Source organism: Hylobates moloch, unplaced genomic scaffold (assembly GCF_009828535.3).
Source record: "Hylobates moloch isolate HMO894 unplaced genomic scaffold, HMol_V3 SCAFFOLD_6, whole genome shotgun sequence".
In the NCBI taxonomy this organism is placed as follows: Eukaryota; Metazoa; Chordata; class Mammalia; order Primates; family Hylobatidae; genus Hylobates; species Hylobates moloch.
The window spans coordinates 151,098,552-151,124,825 of record NW_026652281.1 but is presented as its reverse complement, the minus strand read 5'-3'; the positions used below and the strand labels follow the sequence as shown (position 1 = coordinate 151,124,825).

Sequence of the window (26,274 nt, the reverse complement as noted above, 5' to 3'; positions counted from 1 at the left end):
ATACTCCAAAGAAAAGCAGGGTGTTTGCAGAGGAGTCTTCAGTGAGCACCATTAAAAATTTCTAATACACACAAATATATACATACACATACATTTGTTGTTGTTGATTACCTAACTAGAAGTACTGCTCCTACCTCTGCTCCTGCTAATTTTGTTTGGCTCACATCTAAGTAAATCAAAACTATACTGTCGTAAGTAATATTTTAAAGGAGGTAGTCCTCCTATCCCTGCACATCTTCTGTTTTTACAAACTCCACTTGAGACTTGCAGCAAGATGGCGCTGTGGGGATCTGGACATCAGACAGCAAAGCTCAAGAAATGTGTAATAAATCCACTGGTTTTGAATGCCAACTTTATACTTACACAAATGCAGAAGACACAGCAATATGAACAAAACAGCATTCAATATGTTCTATAATTTAATGGTATAAATTTAATTTTTAATAATTTAGTCTATTGACACAAAAATAACTCCCCAAATCAAAATCAGGAAGCTAATTCTACCCCCTTGTCTATCTGTGCTACAACCAACTTCCAACGAAGACATTCCCATGCAAAATCACAAAGAAGGAACTGGCTGAGACAGGTATCAGCTGAAGTCTTGTCCCCTCCCAAAGAGCCACTTAAAAGTCACTAAACACACGGAGTTTAGGCTAAACAAAACCCTTCTCTGCTACAGATTTGGCTTTCAGCTCAAAAGGCAGTACTTACAAAAATCTTTGAATTAATGGCTTTCCTAACTCTCCACACTGCCATTTCCCTTCCCACATCAGGCACTCCAGCCATTCAGAACTGCTGGCCCATAACTTCAACTTCTGGGTAACTCCCTCTACCTAGAATGCCCTCCTCTCTCTCTCTGCCCCTCAATGTCTTACCACTCAAGCCTCCACACTTTTGTCCCGGCAATTGCCCTGTTAGGCTTCACATCTTATGAGAAGCCTTCCCTGCCCCACATCATCCTTGCCTTGATTCAGATAACCCTCTGTACTCCTTCCAGTATTCTTTACACTTATTATACCATATTTACATTACTTGTTTTAATCTCTTGCTGTAGGGCAATGAGATCTTTATGGATTCTGGGTCTGATATCCCAGAGCCTGGAGCAGAGAAAGGTGCTCAATAAACAACTGTGGAAAATGAATGAAGCAAAGTTAGCAGTTGATGGTCTCTCTGCCATGGAAGATGCAGTGTAATGGGTAGAGTCAAGCCGGTATCATCTTGTGACCTAGGTCAAGTTATTTAGCTTTGCTGAACCTCAGGAAAACGGAGATAATTCCATCAATTCACAAAGCTGTTGTGAGACAGTCTTGAGATAATGTTTGCAGAATGCCAAAAAAAGTCCCTCAATATGCAGTAGGTACTTAACCAAATTAATTCCTTTCCCTTCCCCAGTAATAAGCCGAAGATAACCAACAATTTTCCACCTGTAAGAGAAGGGACAAGTAGGATTTCTTTTGGCCAAAAAGTTCTGAACTGGAACCTTGGAGAAGGGAGTGGCAAATCTGGGGGATATTTCAGCTTCAGAAAAATGAGAATTTGCTAGTGTCCTTGGTTAAAAACAGGGATATAAGTCTTCTCAGGAAGAGAGAGAAAAGAACAAAACCTAACCCCTTACTTTTATCAAAGCCAAACTGGCAAAGATACATAATAATTTTAATGAAAACTTCAAAAATTCAACCTAAAATTTGTCTTTTCAATAAAACCAGAGAAGATCTTCATTTTGAACCAAAACCCCAAATTTAATGTTTCAATTGTGATATGATGATTGAAAAACAGATTGTAGTAGTGGCAAAAGAAAATAACACTTATCTGTAAGATGGGTGAGGTCAATGGAATATGTTTCTACAGATGGAGGAAGGTTTCACAAAAAGGAAGGACTGCTTTGACTACAACTCGGGGCAGGTGCGAAGCTGCAAGATCTAAAAGCATCTAAGAATTTCAGGCGGAAGGGAATGTCTAGAGAGAAACTAGTAAGAAGCTGACCCAATTAAGGAATTCAAAAGATTTCCTACTGCCAGTAAAGCTAACAACAAACCAGCAAGCAGGAAGGCTATTTTTATCCTTGCCAGAAGCCTTCTGACTCTAGATGCTACATTTAGAGGACAGAGCAACAAGATAACTTGCCTTAAGAGGATGTTATGATACCGGAGATTAATGGCAATTTTTTAAGCTCTAAAAAACTCAGCAAAACTAGGTGTAGTTTTTGTCCAAGCTAAGCCAGCCAAAGTCAGTTGGAAAAAAAAAGGTGAAAAAAATATAACGGAAAGAAAAGTGGAAAAACAGACCGAGTAGCAGAAAAAATTAAAGCAATCCAGAAAAAAAGCCAAGGCAGTAAATTAAAATTCTCCTACTGTGCAAAAAGTTTGATTAAAAGAAGCATGTGTTACAAGAGACATATATTAAAAGAACTAGTGAATGAACATAAAGAACTGGCCCCAAGGTGAAAATAATTTTGACAAATGGCTCTCTGTACTGACATGAACATAAAAAAACACCAAGATAAACTTATGAAATCTCTAAGGACCACAAGCAAAGTCAGTGTAAATGATTGAGAACTTTAGAGATAAGAGAGAGAAGCCACAAGAGATCTAATTAGACTTTTCTCTGACTACAGAAACTAAAAAGAATTAAGACTGAGTTTCTTATTTATAACCATTATTTTATAAAATGGAATGCTACTATACTGATAAAAAGCTGCATTAAAACTGTTTACTGAAGTCCAAACCCCAAAAGGCAATCTGCAAAGTCACTAGTTGGCTTTCTGCATACAGACCTATCTATCATTGATAAACTCTAGTCACTTACTTAACATGAATTCTGACAATTTTCCTGAACCTTAATGAAAAATGGACTTGCATTTTATATCTGATAGAAGAATTTCACCTTTTGTTATTTCTCAGAAGACCCACTGCCTATTTTCTCCTATCAATACTCTGGGTTCTTACTTTTCCTCTTATTAATCTTCTAAATTAAATAATAAACAGGATATTCAAAGATATCTGGTAATTATTTGGAAAATAAGCTGCGTGAAGCCAGGAACCTTTGTTTTTAGTTAGTCCCTGATATATCCCAACAACCATAGTACCTGGTGCACAGTAGATGCCTGATGTATATTTGTTGTATGAATGGCCTCAGACAGCTCTGGACTTTACGTATACATCCAAAGCAGCGCAAAAGTGGGGGGTGGGAAGCAAAGGAAGTGTATCTGAATCACATGAAGAATGCACATGCTTAAGTCCCATGGCAAATCTGGTGAATCAGAATCAGGGAAGAGAACAAGTCAACTTGGAAAAGTTTCCACTCCCAATAAGGTACACTTCAGTATGAAACCAGCCAACTGTGAGGTATGAATCTTTCATAGATTATGATAAAATACAGACTTTTAAATTTTGTACCACCTCCTAAATTGAAATTAAGAAATCTTGGCCGGACATGATGGCTCATGTCTGTAATCCCAGCACTTTGGGAGGCCAAGGTGGGTGAATTGCTTGAGCCCAGGAGTTTGAGACCAGCTTAGGCAACATGGCAAAGTCCCATTTCTGCAAAAAATACAAAAACTAGCCAGGTGCACTGGCAGGCACCTGTCGTTCCAGCTACTTGGGAGGCTGAAGTGGGAGGAGCGTTTGAGCTCAGGGGGCAGAGGCTGCAGTGAGCCAAGATTGTGCCACTGCACTCCAGGATGGACAACAGAGCTTGACCCTGTCTCAAAAAAGAGAAAGAAAGAAAGAAAGAAAGAAAGGAAGGAAGGAAGAAAGAAAGAAAGAAAGAAAGAAAGAAAGAAAGAAAGAAAGAAAGGAGGGAGGGAGGGAGGAAAAGAAAGAAAAAGAGAAAAAAAAAATTGAATGCCTACCCCCTGTCAAAGCATACTAGACAAAAATGTTTACATATTCTTATGTTTGTTTCCTTCTCAGTGGCTACGCAATAAATACTCAGGCCATTGAACCAGGAGCCAGAAGCTGTGTGTGCCTCCTATATTGACCCTTGTAGGTACCAGGAATCTGAGTGACTTTACAGAAGCTGTTGCATCTTTAGGATCTCCAATTTTTTTCAGCTGTAAAATGAAGACCACAAAATATATATAAAAGGTTACTGTAAGGATCAGGGTTAGAAATAATTCTCAGAAGGGGCACTGAATAAAAGAGAAATGGTATCAGAGGTAGGCACCCTTTCACTTGAAACTGGTTAATGCTGCTTCCCATACAGAATGTCCAGGACTACCCTGAAAAGGAAAAATGCAGCGCAGTATCAAAACTATTCTTCAATCTACCTGGCACATCGAATATGTTCAAATATTTGTGGAGGTGGAGTATAAGCAGAAGCTAAAATATAAGACACTTCCAAACCACGTGGCTTAAAGAGGTTTTAGTAGCACCTGCCTCCCCCTCCTAACAAGAACTGCCATGTTATACAACACGGAGCACACCCATCTTGTCAGATGGCTCCCTCTACTCCCTGGCATCACGCAGGATGTAGCCTCAGCAGCCCATATTCTTAACCCTGCCACAAAGGAATAAAGATGGCTTCAGATGTCAGGAAGCTCCAAAATGCTACTTGGTGGAGAGGACAATTTAGGAGAGCGTCAGTAGCCTCCTCACTCCTCCCTGTCCTCCTCACCATTTCCTCTGTTATGTTCTTTTTTGTAGAAAGGAGCATTCTAATGGCAGGAGTATAAAGCAGAAAAATTAGGGAAGTTCTCTAGAGCAGTATTTCATAATCTATTATAATAACTATTAAGACCTACTTTGATCAAAATATTTCAGAGAGGCTTTCCTCCATAATAATAACTGAAGACTCCTACCCCGTCTCTACCCTAATGAATGCTACAAGTAAAACAGAACAAAAACAAAAAAAAATCTTAATATCAGAAGGCTACTATGAATTCAGCAACACCTTTAAATGTATTTTAATTGCATTACATCAGCAGCCACATGCTTTTGGAAGATAATCATGCATACACAAGTGACATCTATCATCTAACTGGAATGCCTGATCACTAATGGGTTCACAGGCTCTATCAAATAATTCCCATGGCTGAAGAGGCCCATGGTTCACAAATGGAGAACAAAAACATCTCACGAGGCCAAGTTTAAACAACGGTTTTCTAAACATAATATTTTTAGGCCTATCTCAAAAAGAAAAGATGTAGTTTAGACCCAAAGCCTTCACTCAACCGACTAAATCTGATTTCTGATTATATCCCTTATGCAAACTACTCCATATGAAATACTGCCACACCCAGACTCACATGATATTCATGGGCTACTTTCCGTCATTACACCATAAAAACCCTCAGTTTTAAAATGTAAAACTGTACCTTCAGTTTTGTAATGTAAGACTGAATTGCTGATGGTAACGTAAAGATCATTAAGTTCAACCCCTCCGTTTACAGGTGAGGAAACTGAGGTCTAGAGAGAAGTAACCAATCTAAGGCACGACTAGTGGCCAAACCAGGTTTGAACACAACCCTAAACACTTCTCCTTTTATTTCATAACATTTGGAAAAGTCTGTTATATGCTAACAACTTCTGATCATTACAATAAAGAAATCAGGTAGCTGGTTTAAATACCTCTATTTAGTCAACCATGCCAGACATTTATTATTTGGAATATTATAGCCAGCAGAAGTTAGATTTTTTAAAGTTATTTATATTTGAATTAATCACGGCTGCTCTTCAGAATTAAGACTTGCTTTTTATTGCTGGTTTCTCAAGCACTAAAAGGGGGCTCTAATTGGTTGATTCCTCCTTCTCTTTTCCAATATACAGCAACTGGCATCAACCCAACTGGATTCCAAAGAGATTATGGAACTGCTTTCCCTTCAGAGTTCTACTAATGTTCTTAATTGACTGGTTACCAGGTAATACCCAGAATAAAACAAAGCCTTGCTTTTAGAACTGAGTGCACTGGAGTAGGACTGAATTCAGAATCAGTCAATTAGATAAAATAATGAAGCCCAGAGGCAGCCTGACCATCTCAACGTCTGATTTGAAAAGTAGTAACTAGTTTAAACCTTCTTAAAAAGTATTCCTTTTACAAATTGTATGGCTAATTGTACAGGGCTAAGCAAGAACAATTTCAGAGAGTTTTCTCTCTCCCCCTTTTTAGTTTTGGTAGTAAGGATAATGGTAATGTGAGGGGGAAAAACAAGAAATTCACAATCCAGGCACATACAGTTGATAAATGCATCGACTTCATATAATATTCAGGTAGAAAGTCCATGCAGGAGTTTTAGGAAGTAATAATTCTGTGGCACAATTGTTCCCTCGTTCCTGTTGCTAAACTAAATGCAGAGAATCTTGGATATTTTTATGACAACTATGAATCAGGCGGCATTTCTTCCCCTCCCCCAATGTCAGCAAATAACATCGTCATGGATTATATAACAGGATCAAGGAAAGCCTTAAGACCTTCATAGACAACAAAGGGCTTTTTTATTAAGCAGATATTTGGGCTGTTTTTGTAGCTGTCAGAAAATGAGACAGCAAAAGTCACCTCTATAGAATTTTATTATAGAAGGAAAACATAGAAAAACAAAGTGACACTATTAAAGGTGCACAATACACTCTATTAATTTAGATGTAGCACATGAATGACATGTATCCCCATAAATATCGTGGGCCCCCTTCTCTTTTTTACAGTAGAAAGGTCCCTAATATTTATCATTGACAAACTGTGGACAAAGTCTGAAAATCTTACTACTTAATTGCCATTCTGATTTCATTTCTGAGTGGAGATTACTATTTTTGCCTGTCCAGATGGTAAAACATAAGCTTACATTGTACACAAAACTTAACATGACAAAGTAAAACATTAAAGTACTTGTTAATTTGTTACCTGATTGTTGCTTGTTTTCTTATTTATCTCCAAGTTTTTATCTACCACACATAGTTAAATCCCTGCCCTGAATGTATGTCGAACAATATTAAGTCATAACAACCATAGAATAAGAGAACTTTACTACCACTGAAAAGAAAAAATAATGTTAATGGGTTAAAAAAATCTTTTAAATGTATGTTTAACCTTCTAATAACATTAAAAGTTTACTATTATAATACTTCCCCCATCCACTCACCCACCGTTACCCTCACCTCTCACTCAGGTAACAGAATAAAACGATAACCAATTTTCACGGCCTCAAAATAGGATTCTTTGTGTTCAATGTTCAGGATTAAGATAAAGGGGCTGCTTAAGTAATTACGGACCCACATCATGGATGACATAAGACAAATTCCCCCTTTGTGGCAACTGCTTATTTGATTTTCAGACCAAATAAAAACAAGGGTTAAATATTCAATCACGAATGTGTGGCAGGTAGAGGGCAGAGGATCACTATTTTCGATTGACTAGTATGTGTTATGTAAGTAAACGGGGCAGATGAGGATCTGGCCCATGCACAAGATGCATTTAGTTTGAACTGAGTTGGTTTCCATTCAGAGGCTAGAGGGAGGAAGACTTCAGTCCGATCCTATGACGATGTCGGCATTCACATACATCACATGATTTTCTTTCCTAGGCATTTCCCCTTCCCCTCCTCCCCTTATAAAAACCCAAAGACAAAAACAACAGCCACCCCAAATCTGAAAGGGGGTAATCACACTGCTCAAAATCCACACCTTTGTAAGCTCAACCTACACAGTACAGTGAGGAATCCAACAAATCCGGATCAAAAGTAAATCAGAAAGCAGGCAGTTGTTCAAAATTAAGAATAGACCCTTCACTTTTCATACAAAAAAATCATGCCACACAATTTCGCCCTCTTCTTCCTCACAATAGAAGTTACCTCAACACAGAAGCCCAGGTCCCATCCTACAGCACAGCTAAGCCAAGGCAAGAGAAAGACTGTTCAGGATGTTCCATTTCCGCAGTCAAGAGAGGGAGAGTACAGGAGGAGAAGAAACACGCTTCATTCCTACACAGCCACACACGCATTTAATTGTAGCCCAGTTTAAATTATACTCTTTGCTATTTAACGTCCTCCATTACTTATGAGGCTTTGAGAAGTAAGGCAACTTTCTAATTCCTAGGAGACTTAAGTCACTTCCCTGTTACGCTACTTTGAATTACTTGGTATCATCCAAACCGAGCAAGAAAGAGCCAGCCTAGTTCAGGAAGGCTTCAGCCAGACAAGCAGGCAGCTGCCGGCCGACTATGAGTCCTAAAGACTTAATGATATTTTAAAGATCCCTCAATTCGCCAGACATATTTGATACCACACACTAATAATTTACTTGGAAGGAGAAATTTGATTATAAATCCGAGTAAAATTAACTGGTTTGCGTTATCCATTTCTTCTTCTTTTTTATTTCTTTGAGATGGAGTTTCAGTCTTGTCGCCCAGGTTGGAGTGCAATGGCTTGATCTTGGCTCACTGCAACCTCCGCCTGCCAGGTTCAAGCGGTTCTCCTGCCTTGGCCTCCCAAGTAGCTGGGATTACAGGCGCCCACTACCAGGCCCAGTTACTTTTACATTTTTAGTAGAGACGGGTTTCACCATGTTGGCCAGACTGGTCTTGAACTCCTGGTGATCCACCCACCTTGGCCTCCCAAAGCCCTGGGATTACAGGCGTGAGCCACCACGCCCAGCCTATCCATTTCTTCTTTATGGTACTTTGAATCATGCCCCATTAAATGTCCCTTAAAGGAAAATGTCCATCTAATCCTTTAAAAAGGTTGAAGGTTAGGGTACCAGTAATCTGTTCTTATTTTGCCACAGGCAAACCAATTTAAATAGAAAAAGATTAAATACTGTAAGAAATTATATACCCTCCCCACCATTCCTACCTGAAATAAATCATTCTAATATTAAAGCAACAGAACCTATTTTAGTAGGACTTCCTTTCATTTTGAAAAAAATTTACTTATTCTCAAATTACTTCAAATTTATAACATATGAAATAAATAAGTGACAAAATTTAGCAACTCTCATAGCAGGTTTCTAGAGCTATTTCAGCCTGCATAGAGTCAGTATCTGTATAAAATACTTGTTCTAATGCCTCTCTACCAGTATGCAACATGTGTTCTCTAAGTCAACTAAGTGACTGCAATTTGGAATACAGGAATATTAGTAAAATGGTGTATCAAAAGAAGAGTTAAGGTTTCCTATTATTTATTACATATTTTTAAGTAGCACTAAATTAATTCTATCCCAACTGTAAAGATATAGAATTTAAATAATCCCCACAGCCACTCTCTTACAATGATATAAAAAAAACTTTTATAAAACTGATGAAACAAGCTTTGTGTACTAAACTTTCAACTTGAGTTTCATGATTTTCTTCTAGAAAGGCTATTATAAATTCTTTTGCTTAGCAACAAAGAAAAGAAGCACAGATGGAATCATCACTTGCCCACTCATTTAAGCATTTGTTTCAAACAAATTTACAGCAATGAAAAATAGTCAGGGAAGAGTCTCTAAATTTAATATGTAGATAAAGTAAGAAAAAATATGAAAGTGTTTTCAAATGCAAGGTCACAACACCTTTGGCAGTCAGGAATTAAATAAATAGCACTTTTGGAGTAGATCCATAGCTCTTAAAATAAAGTGATGCATGAAACACGTGAGGCAGTGATGTATAACGTGCTTCCACTACTTCCTCTACATATGCAATAGGTTTCCTGGGCACCATGGGGATATGTAAAAGACTGGCACTTTAAACAACTTGCATTTTTGAATGCAATCATTATTGCTTACATTCAAATTAAGTACTTGAAATGCCTGTAACTCAGAGGAATTGTGGTGGATATTGAGCCTTCCTTTCAAAAACTGAAAGCAAGATACATTCTACAACAATATGAAGAGAAAAAGACTCCATTTTCACACTATTCAAACGAATAATATGATATCTAAGTCATAATTTAATATCTGAAGAACAACTATAATGTTTTGACAGTCTGTAGATTGCCTTTGTTCTCTCAATAATTTTGCTGTCTCGTTTTGGCTTTCTAGTGAAATGAAGCAAATTGAATACTATATTGTTTTCATATATTGGATTTAAAATACTCAACCACATCGTGAAACTGTGGATTGTTATATTCTGTCTGACGTCTAATTTTTAAGCACTATTTTTGTCTCTTTATTCCCTTCGCATACAGAAAAGAAAAAAAGGCTCCCTAATTTTCAGAGGTCTCTCTATACACTGAATATAACACTGCCTTATGAATCTTTCTTTCACTGTGTCCAACCTATGCTTCAGAAGGCTGAAAACAGATGTACTCGCATGTGGTTTTAATCTATTTCATGCTGCTCCATTTCTAAGTAACAAGTACCAATTTCATAAGTGAGAAAAAACACGAATAACAATAAGATACAATATTCCCCAAATAATCATCTAGGCATCTACAGCAATAAAATATTTTTCTGTCCAGGTGAAGAAAAACTTGATAAGCCTAATAATATTGTAGCAATGCACAAGCTGCCACCTGGGAGATCAAAATTCAAAATCAGCCTGTAGCTTAGGCTCTAAGCTTATGAGACTGAGTGTGCAGCAAAGAAAATGAATTTGGTCTCTGGGGAAGAGCTTCTCAGGATTGTCACCGGTGTTGGTTATGGAGAAGGCAATACACAATTTCGCGGATAAAAATAACATCCAGACTTGCCAGCTGACCAGAGAAAGGAGAGGGAGATAAGGAATGAGGAGAACCCTTTCCCCACCGCACAAAGGGCTAAATCCCTGTACATAGAAAAAATCATAGTAGCCTCAAAATTCTTAGAAAAGCAATTAAAAATAAGTTATAAAAAAACCTAATACAAATTATGAAAGCTATGTATTCCTTTGAACATTTGTTTAAAAAACATAAGTTTTCTAACAAACCAGTTGGAATCAATAACACATTCATAAAGAAATTAAAAAACTGTACTTGAAGGTTCCTAGGACTATTAAGCATTTTGTTGATAGCAAAAATAAAGTTTTTTAACCGCATTACAGTAAGGGAGATTTTTTTGTTCCAAAATGAAAAATACAAATTAGGTTTTCTAGCTCTTTTGAAAATTTAAGTTAATAATAGCCACACCAATAGATTCAACTTGTAGTTCCTGTAGCAATTTTAGGCCTTATTAAACACATACAGACTGCATATCTATGAGGAACCAGAAATGAAAGAGAAAAATAAATGAGGTCATTCATAATTTTTTATGAAATTATTTTTAAGATTATTAAAGTTGTTTTTGAATTGTAAAGTCTTTAAAACAATCAAATCTTTTAATTTTTTTTTTTCTGAGAGGTATACTGTTCTCTGCTAATCTCAGAATTAACACGAATTTTCTTTTTTTTTTCTTTTCTTTTTGTGACGGAGTCTCTCCCTTCTGTCGCCCAGGCTGGAGTGCAGTGGCCCGATCTCGGCTCATTGCAACCTCGGCCTGCCAGGTTCAAGCAATTCTCCTGCCTCAGCCTCTGGAGTAGCTGGGACTACAGGTGCACACTACCACGCCCAGATAATTTTTCTATTTTTAGTAGAGATGGGGTTTCACCATGTTGGCCAGGCTGGTCTCGAACTCCTGACCTCAGGTGATCCACCCACCTCGGCCTCCCAAAGTGCTAGGGTTACAGGTGTGAGCTACCACACCTGGCTAATGTCAATTTTCTATTTTCTGTTTCTAAGGAAGCAGAGCACTGGAAGAGTATTTTATTTATTTATTTTCAAAATGAATTGGTAGGTGTTAGATAACTATTTCAAAATGACAATGTGTTTTTTTTAAGTTATTCAAATTTTATTATCTTTATTACCTTTAAACAAAATTTCACAATAGAATGAACCACTGTTAAAATCAAGCATAGTATTCTTAAAATAGCTATCTAAATCAGAAGATAGTTTGACAAGAAATAAAATGTTACCCTGAGCAAAAACAATGTCTTGGCAGTGATAGGCTACAATGATACAAAGGTCATGATCTTGTTTGAAAAAGAAAACAAGCATAACTAAAATCTGGCATTTTAGATCCATGCACTCAGCTGTGAATTCTTTACTGCTCTTTGTAGGAAAAAACACACAAGCTTCCTGTAATATACTCAAGCCAGATTGGCACTTAAACTGAAACTGGCTTTTTTGATGAGCATGAAAGCAGACTTACATGTTTAGTAATAATACATGTAATTTTTTTAGTGTCTTCTATGAACTAGGCAATATGCTGAAATCTATAGCTGCATCATATTATGTCATCCTCACAGCCATCACAGACTGTAGTGACAGAGTGGCAGTTTAACCAGATATGATTCCAAAACCCACTGTCTTTCTATTCTGTCACGTTGCAGTCTATAAATCACTATTTTACAAAATCTGTATGTTCCCAGATTAGATCAATCAGACTTAATTTATTCTGTCATCAGACCTAACTTTTGATTATCCCTATAATATCAGCTTAAAGAAACTTAATTTAGTAAAAATTGGTAAGGAGAACTTAAAAAGAGAATACAGAATAAAGGCAGAACTTTAAACAATTACCCGTTGAGCAAACTAGAAGAAAAAAATCTGATAGAGATATCCTGGCTAAAACTGATGGCCAAGGAAATTCTATTGTTAATCGTATCAGAATACTGTGAGCTGGCCAGGTGCAGTGGCTCACGCCTGTAATCCCAGCACTTTGGGAGGCCAAGGTGGGTGGATCACCTGAAGTTAGGAGTTCAAGACCAGCCCAACCAACAAGGTGAAACCCCATCTCTACTAAAAATACAAAAATTAGCCAGGCATGGTGGCAGGCGCCTGTAGTCCCAGCTACTTGGGAGGCTGAAACAGGAGAATTGCTTGAACCCAGGAGGCAAAGGTTGCAGTGAGCTGAGGTCGCGCCACTGCACCGCGCAACAGAGCAAGACTGTCTCAAAAAAAAAAAAGAGAATAATAGAATAATGTGTGCCAACTCTTTTATCTAACCTAAGTATTAGTTAGAGGCTTGCTTCTTAAAATGTCACATAACAAGTTGTTTCTATCCACTGCTGTTTGTAACCTATGCTTTCTGTGATAAAGACCATAGGCACCTAGAAAATGATTTCTAATTACTTATTATCTGTAGTACCTAGTGTATGGGAAGCTCTTTTAAAATGTGCTGAAAGAATTAAACACATTAAGAACATACAAATGTTCTTTAACTACTTTTTCCATACTTTTTTTTTTTTTTTTTTTGAGACGGTCTTAAAGAGCAGGAACACAGCTCACTGCAGCCTCAACTTTCCGGGCCCAAGTGATCCTCCTGCCTCAGCATCCCGTGTAATTGGGAACATAGGTGTGGGTTGCCATATCTGGCTAATTTTTTTTTTTTTTAATGTTTGTAGAGACCAGGTCTCACCATCTTGCCCAGACTGGTCTTGAACTCCTGGGCTCCAGCCATCCTCTACCCTGGCCTCCCAAAGTGCTGGGATTATAAGTGTGAGCCACCGCACCAGACCTTAACTTTAAAAAAAAAAAAAAAAAATTATTTTATTATATAAAGACAGGGTCTCACTGTGTTTTTTTTTCCTTTTCAAATTACTTTATTATATAGAGACAGGGTCTCGCCACGTTGCCCAGGCTGGTCTCGAACTCCTGGGCTCAAGTGATTCTCCCTCCTTTACCTCCCAAAGTGCTAATTATAGATTCACAGCAAGTTGCAAAAGTAGTACAGAGAAAGCCTCATGTACCCTTTATCCAGTGTTCTCAAATGGCAACATTTTACATAACTATAATACAAAACCAGGAAATTGACATTGGTACAACCCACAGACCTTATTCATATTTTTCCTTTAGCTATTTTTTAAGAGTGTACAATTTTTCTGTTGCTAGAAATGGCACCTTAGACTCTTCATTTTTCTGAAGAGAAAACAAAGGGTCCAAGAGGCTGAAGACTACCCAAAGTCAGAGTGCTAAAAAGTAGCAAAAATAAAGCCAATTCTGAGTGGGAGATCATCTTTCCACAGCTATATAGCATGCATCTACACTAGAGTCATCCACCAGAATTCCATGAGAAATTCAGTAAAGACCTTCCAAATATTCTTATTTCAAATGTCACATCAGATGGATGCCTATTTTTTACACATTATTTTTTTTCCCCTCTCTCCAGAAACCTAAAAGCTTTCCTCATTAAAAAAAATTATCACTATTGGTCTACTGAAAAATACATAAAATGTTTTTCTGCATCAGTAACATGATAAGCCAGACTCAAAGGGAAACTAGGCTAAGCAGATCACCAGTTGAAACAACAGGCTGCCTTGTTACCTTTGACCTCAGTGCAAAGCTCTATGTCTGGCACAAAGCAGTGTCATAAACATTGAATCACTGAATGAATGAATGAACGAAGGAGCCAACAACTTAAGTGGGATGACCAAATGTACCAAACATTCTAAGTTTCTTTAAAAAAGAACAACAAAAAAAAAAACCTGCTTTCTAATCAACTGATATTTTTATCCAGAAAAATGTTTTATTTTGTGAGATACTTTTCCCAAAATCAGAGGAAAGGCCCTTAGGAAATATCTAGTCTTGCAATTTTCATTCTTGGCTACATGTTAGCATCACCTGAGATATTAAAAAATAACTTTGGGAGGCCGAGGCGGGCAGATCATGAGGTCAGGAGATTGAGACCATCCTGGCTAACACGGTGAAACCCCGTCTCTACTAAAAATACAAAAAATGAGCCAGGCGTGGTGGTGGGCACCTGTAGTCCCAGCTACTCGGGAGGCTGAGGCAGGAGAATGGCGTGAGCCTGGGAGGCGGAGCTTGCAGTGAGCCGAGATCACACCACTGCACTCCAGCCTGGCGACAGAGCGAGACTCCGTCTCAAAAAAAAAACAAAAAAACATGCCGGGCGCGGTGGCTCATGCCTGTAATCCCAGCACTTTGGGAGGCCGAGGCGGGCAGATCACGAGGTCAGGAAATCGAGACCATCCTGGCTAACACAATGAAACCCCGTCTCTGCTAAGAACACAGAAAATTGGCCGGGCGTAGTAGCGGCCGCCTGTAGTCCCAGCTACTCGGGAGGCTGAGGCAGGAGAATGGCGTGAACTCGGGAGGCAGAGCTTGCAGTGAGCCAAGATCGTGCCACTGCACTCCAGCCTGGGCAGCAGAGCCAGACTCCGTCTCAAAAAAAAAAAAAAAAAAAAAAAAAACATGCAAGCCCACACCCCATGTATGGAATGGGGTCCAGACATCTACATTTTATTTTTAAAGCACCCCAGGTAATTCTACATCTTTATAAAGGTGAAGAAACTGACACCTAGTCAAACAGAATATCTTATTCAAGATAACACAACCTTTCAGTAACATGAGACCAGAATCCATGTAGAAACAGTACTTTTTTTTTAAACATAATACATAGAAAAAAATTCTGAGAACTATGAAACTTCATTTTAACTTTGAAACTATTGGTTATTTTTTAAAACATGAAACTAGGCAAAAATTCTACCAACATGTGAACTCTTCCTGGGACATAATCACTGTCATAAGTAGGTAGACATAAACAATTGAGGCACTGAGAAGTTATTGCCTGAGATATAAAAAAAATAATAATAAGGTATGTGGTTGGTGTCTTTGAGCTAATTGCCCATTCTTGGCAATTAGTACTCTTGTCGTACTCTTAACTGGTATCACGATGGCTCCACTGTAGAGGTTCATCAAATATGTTGGATTTTTTAACAAAGAGGTGTATGTGTAAAATTGATAGAACTTACTGCATACAAAGTGACTCCATAATATTTGCCATACTGTGTATCAGATTAAATAGTTAATACACATTTAAAACTATTGTCTAAAATCAATTGGGTGCATTTCTAAACTTACCTTTAATAGTATCATTTTCAGCTCTCATTATGTCAATGAGTGAACTCTCCAGTGAGTGCATGTCGAATGTCCTGGGGCGATCCTGTAGACACAAACAGCCACAAACCACTTTTTAAAATAGCATTTAAATATAAAAGAAGACAGTAAGTTTCATTAGAAGGGACACAGATCACAAAGTAGCAATTTTACTCTCTATATAAGGCACATTATTACTAAATGTTATTATTAACACCAAACATCAAAAACCACAAAAGTAAGTACACAGCGCTCAGCAAAGAGTGATTTGATTTCTAACAATAATTTCAACAGAAGCATCACATTTATTCAGAAAGCCAAAACCATTAAAACTAATTTCTGTATTAGTTAAGAACATTACATAAGTGTAAAAAAAAATATTCTTTCCCATCACTTAAGATTGCAAAAACGTGGCAAAGCTTTCCAAACTTGTCCCATTAGTTATCTGCTAGACTGGTACCTGTATGTGCTGTTCAAAATAGCTATATTTTCTTATAAGGCAAAGTTTAAAAATAGTCATCAAATGATTGTAAGACTATTAAATGGTAAAGTATACAAAAAAAAAAATAAGAGAAATCTTTTTTTTTTTTTTTTTTGAGACAGTCTCACACTGTTCCAGGCTGGAGTACAGTGGTGTGATCTCAGCTCACTACAACCTCTGCCTCCCAGGTTCAAGTGATTGTTGTGCCTCCGCCTCCAGAGTAGCTGGGATTATAGGCACCCGCCACCATGCCCGGCTAATTTTTTGTATTTTTAGTAGAGATGGGGTTTCACTATGTTGGCCAGGCTGGTCTTGAACTCCCGACCTCAAAGGATCCACCTGCCTAGCCTCCCAAAGTGCTGGGATTACAGGCATGAGCCACCAGATCCAGCCAAGATAAATTATATACTTATTTTAAGAAAATAAAAATATTGATTTATTCATCTCTATATATTATCAAAGTTGTTCTTGACTGTTAATGATTTGCCTTCTCTAAAGATTTGTTTTTAAAACTAATAATCTATATAGAAAGTTGAAAAAAAATCTCCTTCCTTCCAAAACACATGTAAAAAAAAAAAATTTGGTAGACTCTCCCTTCCCCCAACATAAAAATAAATCTGGAATAATGAAGCACAGAAGCTGCTCTCATTACTGTCACGAGGTTTTCTCTAAGGAGAAGGATGAGAATAGCAATAGAGAACTGCTGAAGCATGTTCTGTCCCTCCCTGCCCCCAGTGCAACATGTTATTAGGTCCCCAAACAACCCAGTCATTACTTCTGGTAAATAAAGGATAAAAGGATCAGAGTTAGAACAAGAGTTAGAATCTAGATGAGAAAGCAAAACAAAACAAAATAAAATCTCAATTCTTATTTACTCTCAACTTGCAAAATTAGGCTTGATTTTGTTGCCATTAAAATTAAAGAGAAGGAAGAGTGTGGGGTACATTGCTGACCTAAACCCCTGGCTTAACCAAGTGCATTTCAAGAGTGGGTATGGAATCCTAAAATATACAACATCCCAAGTGCTCTGACATTCCTCAGGATGAAGAGTACTAGAGACAACTAAAATTAAGGTTTAGCTTGATACATTAAAAGTAGGAGATGAAAACATTTTAAAATTAAACTGAGACAAAGCAATAACACATGCTCTGACCCACCTTAAGGATACTGTACATAAACACACAAAGGCCACTGCAAGAATATTAAAGAAAAAGGGGATCCCAAAGGAATCTGCAAGCAGAATTCTAAAACTTCTATTCAATTATATTTCGTTTTACATTACTATTTAAATTCAAAGCTTTGACTTTCTTTTTTTAAAAATCACCTCCTAATTGTATCCCCTTTATTTTTCTACTTTCCTAGCTAACTTCCAGAACCTCTAAGCTGACGGAGGATGTCCTCCAGTTGAGAGCATTTTTATTTTTATTTTTTTGGATGGACCTAACATTTCTCTTCTGTGCTTTTATAACACATCTTACGCCACACGATTATTCTGCTTCCCTGAAATAGGGACCACTCCTCCTGACCCCATCTCATCATACAGATATTCAGTAATGTGCGCTGAGTGGTTTTATAACGCCACTGCAACTTGAGGAGTCCAGGGACAGTATATTTAGGTAGAATCCAATATTACAAGTGAGAGACAGTATTTCAAGTTTTCCCCCAGGGGTGGGAAGGTTAGGGTGAGGATGAGGATGGGGAAGAGTGAGCAGGTGCCTTACCATTCTATCCTGCTCTAAACTGGTATGACTCCCTCCAGAACATCTTTGCCCCACCTCTTCCACCGGATTCTTTCATCATTATCCTCATCTCCTGAACAAGATCTGTCTACAGAGAGGCAGGAGTACACATGGCCAGGACCAGACTAAGGGTTAGTATTCCCAAAAGAGAGAAGCTGTTCTGTGTTTACACTTCCTCATCTCAAGCACTAAATTAAGTCAAAACCTGCATATTCTTTCAGAAGCCAAGTAGACTTGAGGCATAATTTGAGGTTTAGAAGTTAATATAAAATTACACTATCTCATTCTATAGTTGCTGGATATGTTCTATTTCAGCAATGAACCACACCTTTAAAAGGGCCATCCATTTCCATCTCTAATACAAACCAGTCTTGGACGCAATAATTCCTGGTGTCTGTTCACTTGGCTGTGTCCTCTGACTGTGAGCTTCCCAAGAGCAGGAACTATGTCTCACATCAAATATTTCCAGTATGCCTACCACAACAGGGTGATGGTGCACCAAGTCAGTCATGTCCTAAGCCCACAAGACTGTCCAGAAGAGCCTGAGGTGGCAGGAGCTTCCTGGCAGATGAGCTCTGTTTAAAAATTATCATTTTCTATGTGTGTCATGATGTAAAACAGGTTAAGAAGCACTGTCCTGTATTTCTGTATTACTCTGCCTCACATAGGTCTTGGCAGGCAGAAAGCATGCAAATGTTTGCTAAATCAATGAATGGATGTATTCCTTCATGTAATTTTTAAACATTTAAAATATTTATTCTCTGCTACTTCCTTAAGATTTGTCTTTATATTTCCCCCTTTCCCTCTAAAGAGCTGTATGTTTGCTTTTGGGGGAGGGGAGGAATTAAGTTTAGTGTTGTTTTTCATGCAACTAACAGAGTAAGCAACCTTACCAATTTTTGGAACATGCATTTTGCAGTCACTGAATGACAAGAGCACTGAAAAGAAGCAATTGATAAAAAATATAACATAGACTGTTTTTGTTTGGTTTGTTTTATAAGAACTATTTCCAGTAAGTCAAGAAGCCTCCTTTTTACCTATTAGCTTTTGTTTTTGTTTTTTTACCTATAGGTTTTGTTGTTGTTTTGAGACGGAGTCTCGCTCTGTTGCCAGGCTAGAGTGCAGTGGCGTGATCTAGGCTCAATGCAACCTCTGCCTCCCGGGTTTAGGCGATTCTCCTGCCTCAGCCTCCTGAGTAGCTGGGACTAAAGGTGCATGCCATCACACCCCATTAATTTTTCTATTTTTAGTATAGATGGGGTTTCACTATGTTGGCCAGGATGGTCTCGATCTCTTGACCTTGTGATCCGCCCGCCTTGGCCTCCCAAAGTGCTGGGATTACAGGTGTAAGCCACCACGCCTGGCAGCCTATAGGTTTTTAAATGTGGTATTATGAATGGAATTTAGTAAACTATTCCATACCTTCCTCCCACTACCCTGCCCCATGGGCAGCCCAAGCATATTGTGGGAAACATAAAGATTTTTGCTGACTTCTAACTGGTAAAATACATTAAAGCTAAAATCCTAAATTAAATTTTAAATTTTCAGTAATGTTTTATGAAATGAAAAGAAATTCTCCACCCTTTTTACACTAATTTTTAGTAATGATACTAATTTTTTCCTATAATTTGTTACAATTTAATACAGGGATGACGAGTAAATACAAATACACAAAGTTTGTTCAATTGGTACTATTAGATGCAAGGTGTTTTGAGAAGGATTCTCAGGCTCTACAGGGACTCAGAAGGAAACTGCCTCCACAGACTGCTGCAACGTATAAGGTCCAATGGCACGAGTACTACATTCTTGCCAAACCTAGTCTAATATGTATTCTTCCCCACAACCCAAACTTATTAGCAAGTATACTTACTACAAACATTTTGTTTATGATGCTTTGGTAATTCAAAGAGATCAAAAGCCACATATTTTGTCAAGTAAGCATTCTGTTCTCAGAGCAGGTTTTAAGATTGCCATTCTTGATTTACCCCCTCACTGATCTTTTCTGTCCATTTTTAACATCTAATTTAAAAAAATCCTAAAATGTGCCTGTACCATTAGGAAATAGATAAAGGGGACACAGATAGACAAACAAACCCAAAGTATAAGAACAGTACAAACAATGCTGGTTTTCCTATGCAACAACGAAAGAGTCAAATCAAAAGAATAAGAGTGCTTTGATTTCCATATTTCATTCTTCAATTTTGCCTTTTTAAATTGTTAATTGGATCAAATGTAACCACTGACCTATTTTCTAGGATCCATTTCCCAAAGATTAAACTAACTGTAAAATAGAAACTTTGTTAGGTGATGCTCTTCTTGATTGAACTTGAGCTAATGACCAAAACATGAACATTAGCATAAATGAGTGGAATGGGCATTGCACACTAGGAAGCTTCAACTCTGCCTGTCGTATTATATGAGCTTGGGCACTTTCATCCTTTATACCTCTTTCCTGGTCCATAAAAGGAATGGTTTGATTGGATCTCTGATGTCCCTGTCCTAACTCCAAAATACATTTGTATTCTAGCTTTTTGATATTCTAACATACCTTGCTCTTTCAAGATTTACAGTTTAAATTATGACAATTATGGCAGGAACCAAAAATAAGGATGAGAATTTATTAATCAAAGTCCATCACTTTTGCCCACAAAAAGGCAAGGGTCAGTGATCAGTTAGTAAGAAAATGATCATTTAGAATCTTAAAAGGACAATCACAGCTGGGCGCAGTGGCTCACACCTGTAATCCCAGCACTTTGGGAGGCCGAGGCGGGCAGATCACGAGGTCAGGAGTTCAAGACCAGCCTGCCCACAACATGGTGAAAAAATACAAAAATTAGCTGGGTGTGGTGGCAGGTGCCTGTAACCCCAGCTACTTGGGAGGCTGAGGCAGGAGAATCGTTTGAACCTGGGAGGCGGAGGTTGCAGTGAGCTGAGATCGCACCATTGCACTCCAGCCTGGCAACAGAGCAAGACTCCGTCTCAAAAAAAAAAAGACAATCATGGCACTTTAATTATGCTACACAAAACATAAAATAAGCTTCTTTCAAAAAAAATCTACTTAAAAAATTTGCTGGGGGAAAGAAGAGTGAAGTGTGCTGGTTTCAGATAGATGATTAAAGAATCTCTCATAAAACAAAAGATACTGACAACTCAATTTGCTTTCAACCCCACTGCTAGTTTCTCTTGGCACCCTAAAGGGAGAAATTAGAAAAGCAGAGCCACCCTTTATTGAGCATCTACTAAGCACCTGATATTATTCTAGGTACTTGATTAACACTGTCTTAATTAATCCTCAAATCTTCTAAGTTACATTTTATTATTCCTTTTTTTTTTTTTTTGAGACAGGGTCTCACTCTGTTGCCCAAGTTGGAGTGCAGTGGCACAATCACAGCTCACCACAGCATCAAACTCCTGGGCTCCAGTGATCCTCTGGCCTCAGCCTCCCAAGTAGCTGGGACTATAGGCATGAGCTACTACACCCGGCCTATTATTCCTATTTTAATAATAAAAACTGAGACTAAAGAAAACTTACACAATTTACTACACAGATTGGTTACTGCATAGTTTAGTGGCATAGTCAGGATTCAAACCCAAGTCTTACTATAAACCAAGTGATCCTTCCTTGGGTAGGGTAATGATCATGGCAAAGAACCATACTAATTAAGACATACATTTGAATAAAGGAGGCACTCTAAGGGTTCTGAGGGTATGAATATGCTGGCTAGTGCCTGGCAAACAGTAGGCACTCAAATATTACTTATATTTTACTTATACAAATATTACCTTTTATATTTTATCTATACAAATGATATATATCAGAGGTACTAAAACCATAAGAAGAGAAAGAGAAATCTTATCTTCCTTCTCCCCACTGAGATGACAGAGTGGCACACAAATTAGAGACCCATCATAAATGCATCTCTGGGTTATCTACTAACCACAGGAGTACTGGTGGTAGTAACAGTACTAATAGGATTACTATCAGCAGCTAACATTATGGGTTACATTCATAAGCTCATTTATTCTTCACAAAACCCTGATACAATTAGATATGTTCAGTTATTATCCCATTTCACAGATGAAGAAACTGAAGCTTCGAGTATTTAAATAGTTCCATCAATGTTAGGTAAGTGGAGGCAGAATGTGAACCCAGACCTTCTGACTCTAGAACATGTGAGCTTAGTAATCATGAAGGAAAATAAAAGATCACCGATGATTTTCAAGGCTAAGTAAAGCAAACTTTATCACAATGCTTAAACCTCATCATATTTTGTAGTCTTAATTATTATATGTAATATACTAAGTTGCATGTCAGTAACTGGTTAGTTTCAGTTTCTGTCATCTCTACTTCACAGGACAATTTCTAAAAGACCTTATGATATCACTATGAAAATCAAATTTGATAAAAATAAGCTTCTGACAAAACAAAATGAATGTTTCAGAGAGGACCCTTGTTTTTAGTATACACCTGAATAATACTGCCTGCCAGGGCAAAATGGGAAGACCTACATCAGTATATAGCTAATGACAAGGCTTTTCATAACATTCCAGAAGCTGCCACAAGCAGCACGTGAACCTGCTGGTCTGTTCCTATCAGGAAAAACAACTAAATTGTAATTATGCTACAGACCAAAATAATCATTTGTGGCCATTTTTTTTTTTTTTTTAACATCCAGATGGTTGATCTAAGCCAGCGTTTCTCATACTTGAGAGTACATCAGAATCACCTGGAGTTCTTGTTAAAATACGGATTACTGGGTCCATCCCCACAGTCTCATTCAGCATTGGTCAGGTCCAAGAATTCCCATCTCTGACAAGTTTCCAAATGACACCAGGGATTACTCTTTGAGAACCACTGAGTTAAGCAAATCCATTCAACAGGTTAACTTCATTAGATCCTTAGGAGTGTGCTTTATAGCTTTTATCCTAGTTGGCCAGCTATGATGCAGTCCAGCTTAAATATTCTACAGGAACTACTGTAAGATTTCCTTATGAAGAGAAGGGCTTTGCTCTCAAAACCTGAAACAGCTCTGTCTTTCAAGTTCTGAGGTCCATACCTTTGGAAAGATTAAAATAAAGTTCAATTTCACCAAAACAAAATTCCTTGAGAAAAAGCATCAAGAGGTGAGTGGCTCACCATTAAGAACAAACAAAGTACAAATTTGGTGCTTGAATTTTCACAATAAAATATTATCTCTGGCATCCATATGCCCCATATCTTAAGCATATAGCTTTTTTTTTTTTCATTCAGCGACATGGAATATCTGCCCTTCAGGTATTTACTACTGACATGTCTTCTCTCTCTCACAACTGGTCAAATGCCCTATAAGCCAAGATAAACAGTCTAAACAAAGGATATGCTAATTACTCATTCCTTCAGATTCAACCTATTTATCAAGTCACATCATCAGAAAATACATAGTATATACTGGTCCCTTTGGACTTGCTTTTATAGAATTATGGCTTAACAGCATGATCTCAGACTTTAATAAGCAGAAAATATTAGTAACTGCTGTTTGTTAAACATCTACGAATTTTCTTGTAAAATTTGTCAGCAACGGAAAAATTGTCTGTCAATGCCCCATGATTAGAAACCTGCAAGGCAAATTTCTCTCAAAAATATTTCACTCTTGTTTAAAAGTATGCTTATTTTCATTAGAGAATGAGATCTACATCACCCATCATGTTACATTTTTGTCTTGGATGCTGGGATGTTCACAGTTAGGTTATGTGCTCACAGGCAATAATTGTACTGAGCTTAAATGTTCTCATCTAAATATAACCCAGGCTACCCACCACCACCACCACCACTCTATTATTTCTTCTTTTTATACTTGAACTAGTGTGTTTTGGCATTACTAGACTAAGTCTAAAACACAAAATGTAATTAATTGAATGTAACCACATCATTAAGAGCCAAAGCCAAAATTCAGCTATCCCTTAACTCATTCTATTTCTATAAAAACATATATTACTGTGATCATCACTTCTCAGACTGCTACATATCTGTACCAGGCTACAGAAGTTTCTCTTTCTGGCTTAAACTTACCCTGGTAAAGAAGGGAAGGGAAAATATTTTGGTTTGAAAGGAAAGTGTACGCCAGTGTGTCAGCTGCCAAAATAAATAGAAATTTTAAGATGCCAGTAGAGCCCATAATTAATCAAAGGTAACTATAGGAGTTTTAATTCAAGATTTGCCAAAATGTAAATATTCCTCTTGAATTAAATAATATGTAAATTCACAGATCATCAAGAGTGGACTATCCAGTCAACTTTCAAGATTCCACTTCCAAATGACCCTCACATCCCTACACAGGCAGCAAATCCCTTTTCCCTTATGTCTCCCTAGCACTCTGACATCCCACAAGATAGTGATAAGCTCTGTATGACAGAGCTTATCACTATCACCATGCGCCATGAGCTTCACTCATTTCCATATCCACAGCTTGTAGCATGCCGTAAAGCCATCGCCACCGATATAGAAAGTGGCTAACATGTTCCTCCTGGCTCTGTGTTGTGCATCTTACATGAATTACATAACAATTACATATATTAGTTCCTCACAACCATCACATGAAGTCAGTACTGTCATTTATTTTCCCCATCGTAGGCAAATGAAGCTAGGAGAAGTTAACTAATTGCCCTACAAAGTCACACCGTAAGTGGTCGAGTCTGACTTCAGAGCAGATGCTCAGGAAAAGTGTTTTAAGTGAAGTTTTGTTTGAGCCTAGAATTTTTGCTCTATTGTTACCTGGAAGGTATGAAATCCTTCCCTATATATACGTGGCCTGAATGAAGACAACGAGCATCAGAGATTAAAGTTAAAGCGGTAATTATCTGAAGCAGGAGGGACCACATTTAACAGCATCTCATATTTCTTAGCAAGTTCCCTCTTCAATCAGTACTTTTTCATTATGGCTCCTGTAATGAAGGTAGAGTCTAACAGATCTTAGGTTACCACATGTTCCCTAATAGAATTATGATCTACAACTAAATGAATGAATGTCTTCGGTGTATTATCTTGGATCAACAGCTCCATTTGGTTGCCATGTGAATTGACAAATAAGATCTCTCCAGAAAGCCTCTGAGAACAATTTTTATTGCACCTTTACTAAATAAATCACATTCATTTTGAGAATTATAAATCCTTAAAATGATAAACATTTCTTGTCATCACTTATTTGTATTAAAAAACCAAATGACTATTCTAGGCTTGATTAGTCAGTCAGTTCCTGAATCGATAGACCTTTTCTTCTTCTTGACAATTTGTTCATACCAATCTTGCCTAGCAGAGAGAAATAATTAAAATCTATCGCAAGCTTTGATACTTGTGATACTAAGTATCAAACATACTAAGCAAGTGATCTTGAGGCTGCAATATCACTGAACCTTAATTTCATCAGCAAAACGAGGATAATAGCACCTCCCTTATAAATCTGTGGTGAAAAGCCAATGAGATAAGGCATATGGGCAGGAGCACAAAGCATGGCAGTTAGTGAACTCATTCAATAAACATTTCTCTGCCCCTTCTATGGTGCAATGAAAAAAAGCATGAAACTCACATTTTAAATTAGATATCAGTTGTATCTGAATAAGTCAGTGATTCTGTGCTATTTTCTATAACCTGTTTTCATAGAGATAATCAAAATAAGTTCAAACCTATGACCCCGAAACTATCAGTATAAGACTTCTCCCTAATAAGCTATTCAGGGCAAGAAGTCATTAGTTCAAGGAAAGCAGGTAAACAATACTAACACTCAGCCTTGAGGAATGAAGTCATTTAGACCTCGACTGGCTGTTAGAGTTCCTGTTCTCCTTGTCTGCTAGGTCTGAGCAGGGTCCAGAGTCAGCAGGGAGAGGGGCCCACCCTAATACACAACTTTTTTTTTCTTTTTGAGACAGAGTTCCGCTGTTGTTGTCCAGGCTGGAGTGCAATGGCACGATCTTGGCTCACTGCAACCTCTGCCTCCTGGGTTCAAGTGATTCTTCTGCCTCAGCCTCCCGAGTAGCTGGGACTACAGGCGCCTGTCACCGCACCAGGCTAATTTTGTATTTTTAGTAGAGATGGGGTTTCTCCATGTTGGTCAGGCTGGTCTCGAACTCCCGACCTCAGGTGATCCGCCCACCTCGGCCTCTCGAAGTGCTGGGATTACACGCGTGAGCCACCACGCCTGGCCAATGCACAACCTTTATTCCTAAACTGAAGCTTATGTCTTGTAACCCTCGGCATCTCTTCTCTTTTGTGAGCCTTGACAGTGATCTCAAAAAGCAGCCTGTGCCCAGCCTCCACATTTCCAGACTCT

General features: G+C 38.0%; 1 protein-coding gene across 4 annotated transcripts in view; it reads right to left on the bottom strand.

The window, feature by feature from the left end:
* Positions 1 to 26,274, bottom strand: part of CPEB4 (cytoplasmic polyadenylation element binding protein 4) — a 74,308-nt gene that overhangs the window by 36,342 nt on the left and 11,692 nt on the right. For all 4 annotated transcript variants that reach the window (XM_032158651.2, XM_032158652.2, XM_032158653.2 and 1 more), the window contains exon 2: positions 15,737 to 15,818. In XM_032158651.2, the coding sequence (XP_032014542.1) occupies positions 15,737 to 15,818 (82 nt within the window). The remainder of the gene's footprint in view (positions 1 to 15,736; positions 15,819 to 26,274) is intronic.